At 39.6% G+C, this 9,934-nt stretch overlaps 1 protein-coding gene across 4 annotated transcripts in view; it reads left to right on the top strand.

Annotated features, from left to right (window-relative positions):
- Positions 1–9,694, top strand: part of ADGRA1 (adhesion G protein-coupled receptor A1) — a 484,111-nt gene extending 474,417 nt beyond the window's left edge. For all 4 annotated transcript variants that reach the window (XM_042458649.1, XM_042458648.1, XM_042458650.1 and 1 more), the window contains one exon: positions 5,194–9,694. In XM_042458649.1, the coding sequence (XP_042314583.1) occupies positions 5,194–6,418 (1,225 nt within the window). In that variant the 3' untranslated portion in view covers positions 6,419–9,694. The remainder of the gene's footprint in view (positions 1–5,193) is intronic.
- Positions 9,695–9,934: the final 240 nt, after the last annotated feature.

Here is a 9,934-nt window from a genome sequence, read left to right as displayed (position 1 = left end):
GTTTTGAGAGGAATGAAAGAAGAATCACTGTAGGGCAATGGCATCAATAGGGAGATGCAAGGAGTGTGGACTGCATCAAGTGACACCTCCAAAAAGGGGTGACACCTGGTCGGGCCCTCCTCCCTCTTTCTCCAGTGCCATGGCTCACTTGGATGAGGGAGCCAAGATACCAGAGAAGGAGGGGTGAGTGTGTACATGAGCACCTCTCCCATCTTTTCCAGTGCTGTGGCTCACCCATCAAGTACTGTACTATAGGTCCTGGGACTAATAAAATATTGATGATCTGTAATAAGATAGAAAAAGATTTAGGGGATCCAAATGGAGGACACTTGAGATGCAAAGTATTAGGGTGTCAGTTGAGTGAATGGGAATGGAGAACGAAAATTTGTGAGCTGAAGTCTGAACAATTTATTGGTTAAAGCACCAGAATGTGAGCACCTCTCCTGCCTTCTCCAGTGCTGTGGCTGGCTCAGACAAGTGGGCAAGGCACTAGAGAGGGAGGAGTGAGTGCACATTTTCTAAAACAAAGAAGAATAAAAAGAGAACAGTATGTGTATCCAATCCTTCCTCCAAGTAACTGGAAGTAATATTACTAGCCTTGCTAACAACTATGTAAGTCTGAAGAGAGAGGATTGCCCAGTACATACACACATAGAGAGTACTGTATTCAATGGTTTGGATTTTCAGTGTGAAGTCAAAGGCTTTCATGGCCGGCATCTGGTTTGGATTTTGGGTTTGTTTGTTTGTTTGTCTTTTTGCAAGCTTTCCTAAATTCAGAACATTTTTCTGAATGTCTGTTTTTTCTTCTTAAAATAGCAACTTTGTTTGTTCTGCCCCGTTAATAATTTTTGCCCTCTTGTTGCCTGGCCACATAGTCATATTACTTAGCTACACATGTCCTGGTTTTCATCTGTGAAGTATTGGAGGGTTACACAGCATTCTGGCTATTGCATCCATGTGGCTCTACAAGAGTGATCTGTTAAGCATATACCAATCTCATAAGATCCAGGCTGTACAGTTGAAGGATTCTGGCTTGATGTGTTCTTTTAAACTTTACATCCCTTTTTGGTTCCTTTAAATATGCCCAAAGATGATCAGTCATGGCCTCAGGGACCCTTCAGAGAGCAGGCGGCTTGTTCTGGATCTGATGAGAAAAACAAAACATGGAGACTGCCAATTAGAAGTTCACTTGCTAAATATAAGCATCATGTTCCAAATCTAAAGCTCGAGGACTGTGCTGATTCACACAATAGAGCTCTTGCTTGCACAGGGCCCCTCTACATGATATTGCATATTTCTTATCAGAGGACTAGGAGATTATCAAAGCATTGGTTTATCTGGGTACAAATGATGCTTAGAAAGGCAATATAAGAACCCCTATAGTGCTTCTCAAGCTATCTGATATGGTGGGGCAGATTTTCCCCTAATGTACCATGGATTAGCACCATATTTATGCCATATTATTATTGTATTGACATAATTTCCTAGAAATGTGCTGCAGATGGGCAGTCTATGGTTTATGGACCTTTGCTGGTCTGTTAGCACTGATTAGACAAGCAGTGGTTCCCAAATTCTGATCCTCCAGAGGTTTTGGAATTCAACTCTCAGAGGTGCCTGCCACCTTGACCAATAGCCAGGAATTCTAGGAGCTGAAGTCCAAAAGATCTTGAAGTATTGGAGTTTGTGAACCACTGGATTAGAGTGTTGGGTTGGGATTCAGATGGTACCTATTGGAATGTAGTAGTAAAATTTTGTATTTTATCTATTAAGCACACCAGCAGCGTGTGATCCAACAGCATATAGCTATATACAGGATACAAGGTAAAAATAAGAATGGTGAGGAAAACCCTTTAGCAATATTCTGGCATATTCTGCGCTGCTATATTTGTAACACGGAAGGGGGAAATAAACCAGATTATGATTGGTCTTCATGATAACACTTTCAATAAATTCCTTTTTAGAAGGAGACACCAAGTAAGTGAAAAGCTTTGGCAGATTCTGCTAAACAGGGTGGGAGACCATTCTGGAAATTCTGTTATATTAAAAACATATTTATTCCAGTGCTTGTGATTAGATAATCACTTATATTCAACAGGGTATTATTTATGTTCATAAATTTGTGAGAGACTTTCCCTTTGGCACTATTGCAGAATCTATGCCCCTGTATCTTAATCACTTCAACCACAGCCAATCAATACCAGATACCACAATGTGAGTAGAAAAGCAGGTAGAGTGCTTAGGAAAGAGAAAGACAGAATGCCAAACTGAGCAACTGCACAGTGGGTTGTGTGCCTTATTCATTTTTAATCATATTACTACATAAAAATGCAGATGCACTGACTTAAGTGTGTTCTTTATGGAACTTATTTTTGAAGTGGCCCATGATGAGTTTTCTCTTGAAAATAACAGCACCCTAAGAGAGAAAGTTCCACTGGGAATTGCTCCACTCTTACTTGCTATAAACTGTACAGATTTTGAAACTTTGTCAGGGATGCACGTGAAGCTGAATGTTGCTTTTATCAAACCAAACCAGGAATCTTTTGTCATTGTTTTAGATTCTGAATAAAAACACCTGGGTAGCTTGACATGCATGGGAGAAAAGAGGAACGGATTCAATTATGTTTGCTTTTCAAGGCCACTATGTGGATGATACACACCAAAAGGGGGCAGTGCAGGAGATAATATGTGTCAGCTCTCAAATGATCTGCTACATCATTGGGTTGCTTCTGTAGCTAGCTCTAATTATTTTAATGAGTATAATAATTTTATAGAATCATATGATCTTAGAGTTGAAAGGTATCACAAGGGGCATCTAGTCCAAAGCCTGCCATGAAGGCATATACAGCTGAAGCACCTCAGAAAGACAGAATCATAGAGTTGGAAGAGACCACAAGGACCATCCAATCTAACCTCCTGCCATGCAGGAAGACACAGGCAAAGCAACTCCAACAGATTACAATCCAGCCTTTAATTAAAAAACCTTCAAAGAAAGAGATCACACCACTCTCCAAGGGAGTGTGTCCCACTGTTGAACAGCACTAACTGTCAAGAAGTTCCCCCTAATGTTTAGGTGGAATCTCTTTTCCTTTAGCTTGCATCCATTGTTCTGTGTCCTATTTTCTGGAGCAGCAGAATATGACACTTAAACAGGGCTATCATATCACCTCTTAACCATCTCTTCTCCAGGCTAAACATATTCAGATCCCTAAGTCTCTCCTCATAAGGCATGGTTTCCAGACTTTTCACCATTTTAGCTGCCCTCCTCTGGACACCCTCCAGCTTCTCAATATCTTTTTTGAATTGTGGTGCCCAGAACTGGACACAGTATTCCAGGTGAGGTCTGACCAAAGCAGAATATAGTGCCATCCAGCCTCTGTTTAAAGACCTCCAGATATAGAGTTCACCTCCCTCTGAGGCAGTCTGTTTCTCTGTCAAGCAGTTCTTACAGTAATTTGTTTTGCTTCTTCTAATCCTGTTTTCCTACAGCCAGCTCAGGGCACTATCCATGTGGTTCTTCTCCTCTTCCTCCTTATGCTGTCCTCACAACAACCCTGTGAAGTGGATTAGGCTAAGAGAGATAGGAAGGGAAGAAGGAGGGAGGGAGGGAGGGAGTGTCTTGCCCACACATACCCAGTCAGTTTCATGATGCATTGGGGAGCTGAACTTTAATCTCCCCAGCTCCAGCCCAGCCCCTTCTCTAATTGCAACACCATACTGAAACACATGTGATAAAGTCCCTGCATCTGAGGAAGTAGACTCTAGTCTACGAAAGCTCATATCACCAGCTTCTTTATTTCAGTTAGTTTCAAAGGTGCTACAAGATCCTTTTGCCTAGTGATGAAGTAATGTATTATGTAAAACTAAGACACTTCCTTTTGAGGCACACACATGGATTTAAGGTTCAGTGATCCCCTTCAGTCTTCAGGTCCACATCCACTCTCAAACACTGTCACAGTGTGATCCTCCACTCCACCTTAGCCTTGATCTTCTATCTACCCTACCTGAGTCTTACCTTAACCATGACATCCTCTATCCCATCTTAGTCCACCATCTGTATATAGACATTGAACAGAGAAAATCTGCCTCCCTCCTCCCCCAAGATAAAGTCTCCCAGCACTAAATGGACATCAATGGTGCATCCATGAGAACTAGGTCACCTGTCAGTTAGCACTGAGATGGTTGCTCATCAGCTGAGAGCTGAGAATGTTTGAGAATGGTTCTCCTTCTGCCTGATCAGCAATGTTCCTGGGTCTTTCATTTTGCTTGCTGCAATCCTTCGTTCCACCACCATTTCTTTCTTGCCCTTCCTACATCTTCAGCCTTGTGAAGTATGGGAAAAAGACATACCAAAGACCTCATTTCACACACACACACACACACAGAGAGAGAGAGAGAGAGAGAGAAAGAGAGAGAGAGAGAGAGAGAGAGAGTTAGAAGCAGCAAGCTACATGACCAAAGTGGCAAGATATTCTCCATTTCAACAAAGCAATTGACTAGTTAGATGTGTCACACATAGAGTCCTGCTTCTCAGGCAGCCAGCCAGCCTTTTGAAGTGTTGGGTTAAAGGTGATGTCTGAAAGGCCTCTGTAATCATATAAGATCATTGCAACCCATAAATTCCCTTCACTTTGTTATTCTATTTTGGTAATATTAGTTAAATTACTGTAAAAGCTATAGTAAGCATGGTTTGAGTATTGGACTATGAACTCTGGGAGTTCACTCAGCCATGTAAACCCACTGGATGATCACACAGACTCAGAACAGAGCAATGCCACCCCCCTCTGAACAAATATTGGCAAGAAAACCCCATGAAAGGTTCATCTTAGGGTTAATGTAAGTTGCAAACAAATATGAAGCCATATGTATGAAAAAATAGAAATAACAAATTTAGTAAGAAATCCATTAATATATGCCATGATTCTAATTACTATATTTTGCATGGTAATTGGCCAGATACATCCATTGACAAAAGTTTATTCATTCAAAGTTTGTGATGCCTTTACTGCAAGGGGGTGCTTGCATTTAAGCTGGTTTCAAAGATGATGAACCATTTTGTGTACTATATTCTATAGATTTGATTACCAGTGTACTAGTCTCCTTACTGTACTATTTCCTTTTAGTGGAAAGTCTGGATTTGATTTTATTTATTTGTGTTATTTAAATCTCTTGGGTTTGTTTCTTTTTCCACTCCAGCTGCTGGATGGCATGGGAACCAAGCCTTGGTGGGTTCTATGGTCCAGTTGCATTTATTATCCTGGTCACCTGCATTTATTTTCTCTGCACATATGTGCAATTGAGGCGCCACCCAGAACGCAAGTATGAATTGAAGGAAAGGACAGAAGATCAGCAGAGGCTGGCAAGCCCTGAAGTTGGTCATAGCCACATCACGGACACAGGATCTGTCTCCCAGGCTACTTGCTCAATGATCTCTTCTTCCTTGCTGGAAAATGAGCACTCCTTTAAGGCTCAGCTTCGAGCTGCTGCATTCACTTTGTTCTTGTTTATTGCCACTTGGACCTTTGGTGCCCTTGCTGTTTCCCAAGGACATTTCTTGGATATGATCTTTAGCTGCCTATATGGAGCATTTTGTGTAACCTTGGGGCTCTTCATCCTCATCCATCACTGTGCAAAACGAGATGATGTGTGGCATTGCTGGTGGTCTTGTTGCCCATCTAAAAGAAACACATATTCTGTGCAAGTTAATGTCCGGCCAAAGGTTAATGTCAATGGGGAGAGCCAGGTCCATGCTCCCTGTCTTCAGGATTCACCATGTCCTAGTAAATCTGCCGTTTTTAATCACCCAGCTGCTAGTCACTGCAAACTTACCAATCTGCAAGCTGTTCAAAATCATGTCAACTGCCTTTCGCCAGTCACGCCCTGTTGTGCAAAAATGCACTGCGATCAACTCCTGGAAGATGAAGCTCACATCCATGTACACAACGAGGGGACTTTCAGACCCAACATGCACATCCACCGATGTCTGAAAAGCAGAACTAAGCCACGCTATTTCAGCCGACATCGGTCTGCAGGAGAAAGAGAGTATGCATACCATATTCCTTCCAGCATTGATGGCAGCATCCACAGCTCCCACACAGACAGTCCGCACAGTACACATGATAGTCAGTCAGGCCACAGGCGGCCATGCTGTGCAAAAAATGATCCATATCCTACCCTCAGCCAGCCTGAAAGTAGCGATGCAAGTACTGTGATCTACAGTTGTGCAAAAATGCCAGAAACTGAGACAATTGTGCACCATGCAGCTCATTTTGAGATGCATCCACGGACACAGTCCTTGCCATTTAGTACAGCCAGCCACAATGGGATTTTAAAGGGGAATCTGCATGAAGCCATGGTCTACAGCTCAGACAGTACAGGAAATATCAAAACTGGCCCTTGGAAGAACGAAACTACTGTGTAACTGATGTGCTGTGCTGCTCCTTTTGCACCTCAGACCATCTCAGACTGCAAGCATATATACTCTTACCTGGGAGGAAGCCTAGGTGAATTCAATGGGGTTTACTTGTGAGTAGGCACGCATAGGATTGCACACTGTTGATCTTTGTTTTTCTTCTAAACTGAGTAAGATTCTACATGTTTGTGTAGTAGTACATCAGTAAATTGGACAGGTTTTCAAGTGATTGCTTTCCTAATTAGAGGCTTTAAAAAGCAGTGGCAGCCTCAAAATCATTTTTAAAGAAACGATGGGACATGTTTGGCGATGGAAATTTCAAAGCAAACCTAGGGAGCAGAATATGAGACAATATGATTTTGTTACAACACATTTTATTGATGCCCTTTCAATTTTTATTTTTTAATCTGCATCACCATCAGGCATTATACACGTATCAGCATCACAGCCTTCTTGGCTTAATTTTTTAAAAGAAAAAAATGTTGTTCTAAAATTGATTTCTAAAATTCCAGTAGCAGAAAAAGGAGGATTTCATAATCTAATACAGCTGCTTAGACCTACAAAAGTGATATTGCCTCTAAAAACCTTTTGTACCATACGGCCTGTGAAATCATATAGTGTACAGTTTCAGTTACATCTCATCTGTTGGAGGGACATAGCAAATAATGTCCCTTGTTAACATCTGTGGTGCTGTATTGGTTGTATTTCTTTTTTTATTAGTATTATTATGATTTTTTGTTTGCATGACACATGTCAGAATAATACCATTTACTGTTTTCCAGTGATAACATGTGTAAAATGGGGGGAACCCTATTATAAAAGCCTGTGACTGGCCATGCTGGTATTAATCTAAAGCATTTCAGACTTAGGAAAAAGGAGGGGGGAAGCACTACTGCACTAGTTTAAGTGGCACAATCCTTTGTATAAGGTTATATGATAGCTTTAATAAGGGTCCACTCTAATGTCTATAGAGCATGCACTGTTCATTGTATGTGGCATTGTGCAGTATAATAGCAGCTGTCTTCATGAGTCTCACTCTTCTTTAAGTATGCCTTTTGAAACCAGTCTGCAAGCTCTCCTACCACTGTCTTCTAAAACAGAAAGAAGCACAGTTTTATCTTTGAGGACTGCAGTCAACTTAGTCATTTACTTAACAAATTAGGTAGGGTACTGTCCAACAACCGAAGTGAAGAATTGGAGGATCCATAGACTTTAATGGAAAAGAAATAATCTGTGTACCTGCATAAGTCTTCCCTGCTGAATAGCACTGGAACTCAAAAGCACCTAACTCTGCTTACTCTGGTTTAGAGATGGAGGAAGACTGGTACATGCAATTTTCTGTGATGATAACAACAATGTAGTCCATTTGTAGTCAGCTAATGAAATGCTACACCACTTTAAGCCTGCAATTCTGAATGCCCTTTCTAGGGAGTAAGACCCAATGGGCTTTTCTTCCAAGTAAACATGCATATGGTTGCACCGTAAAGAAATATAATTTTTAAAAGATTTATATATATTTATTTATTTAATCCAGATTTTCAGTGAATTCCCCTTCTCTCCCATGCCTTTCAGTCATCTGCCAAAACAAATGTGGGGTTGTCTTTGTACTTCTATGAAAGTCTGACCTTCAAGCAGAATTTTTAATTCATTTATTCTACTCAATGCAAGGATATTTTAGGGTCAGCAAAGTTCTCTATTCATGAGGCTTTGGGCAAAGAGATTTTTTAAAATAGATATCCATGAACATCTAGACACAAAACACCAACTCACAGTAAAAAGTAGAATGGTAATTACTCTTATTTTTTAAATAAGTAAAAGGGTAAAAAGAGTCTTGACTATAAAATAGTTGACATAATGTGAATGGGACAATAAAAGAAACCCAAAAATGTGGTGTCAATGAAAATAAAGAACAGTATTTCAAGTTTTTTTTAAAAAAACAGAAAGAGCAAGCACAAAGTTACATGACCATTAAGAACAAATGTATAGACATATCACACAAGCTCAAGCAGAGACCTCGTACATTGCTTACAATTTGGCCAGATCTTCCTAACCAGGTACCATCCAGATGTGTCTGATTACAACTCCTTTCACCCCTCAGCCAGCAGCTGGGACAGTGTACATTAGAGTATACTGTACCAGATACATCTGGAATCCACCATGTTATGGGAAGTTTAGGCAATTCCCTGGAGAGGGGTATTCTTTTTTAGAGAATTATTTTTGTCAAGGTCTATAGAGTTCAAGTCACTGTGTGCTCCTCAATCAGCATGTTATGAATCCCTCCATTTTAGGATACATAAGAATCTATTTCCTTACAGTGTACATAACAAATGATTATTATAATTTTTGGAATGTTATTTAAAAAGTGTGTCAGATGAATGTGTTCTGCAGCATTTGCAGGTGGGAATTAGTACTGAAAGGGTTAATGCTCAGTATCTGAGTGCAAGGAATTTCCTTTGTTTTTCTGTATTTTTATAAAGTTCAAATATATATATTGTAAATTACTGCAAATAATGTATACATTGTGTGTGTGCGTGCGTGTATGTTATGTGTGTTTTTCAAAGGTGAACAAAGCAGAATGCACTAGGTGGGTGTTGAACTTTGAACAGTATTCAGCCTTTTCATGATTGCCTCTTTTAGATGATACAAAAAGGAAAAAAAATGAGAATATCTTGAGCTTTATTATGTATATTGCTGTATATGCTTGAATTGTCTCAGAACTAAAATACAGTATTTTGCATTGTGTGCATAATTATTTTCTTTTTCATCATTATTTTCTCATGTATACATTGCTCATTTCACAAGATCAATGCAACTATATAGGCTTAGATAGAATGTTAAATGCCACATCTCTGTGTCTCAACAATATTTATAATATTCTGTAATAGTTAAGTCCTACAAGGTCTCTAGAATTATGCAAAATAGTCCACACATATGCTGAGATCCGGGTGAAATCATCACAGTTCAGGAACACACTCATTGAAGTTGTCCCGTTTGTGTTTCTATTGCCGATGTTGTTCTGTCTGACAAAAACAACAACAAAGAACAAAGATAATTAAATGGGTGCTGCTTTCCACAAAAGAGCTGCTGTCTCTTGCAAACTAACGTTCAGTATTGATACATCTTTCGTATTGTGTCTGAATATGAATTTAGCAAATATTTCTGGGCTAATTTGGAAAACAATGTTATGCAATAATCTGTTTGCAACTTTTTTTTAGAAAATATACAGTATAATTGCAGAGTAGGAGAACATGATATTAAATAAATTGAAAACATTTTATAACATGAGATGTGACCCAAATTCCTTTTGTGTTTTTGATTCTTTGTTTTGCTTTTGCTTTATAAATGTCAATATATATACTTTATTGTCTTTACCTAAGTTTCTCTATATTTATTCCTATTTAAATGGGCAGTAAAATTCTAGATTTCTTGCACCAGACAAAATAAGGAGCAGCCCTCTGCAATGCATGCCATATATACAGTACCTGTGTACAAGTCAACCTCATGTTGTAGTAGTAGTAGTAGTAA

Source organism: Sceloporus undulatus, chromosome 3 (assembly GCF_019175285.1).
Source record: "Sceloporus undulatus isolate JIND9_A2432 ecotype Alabama chromosome 3, SceUnd_v1.1, whole genome shotgun sequence".
Lineage (NCBI taxonomy): Eukaryota > Metazoa > Chordata > Lepidosauria > Squamata > Phrynosomatidae > Sceloporus > Sceloporus undulatus.
This window is presented reverse-complemented; position numbering and strand designations above follow the sequence as displayed.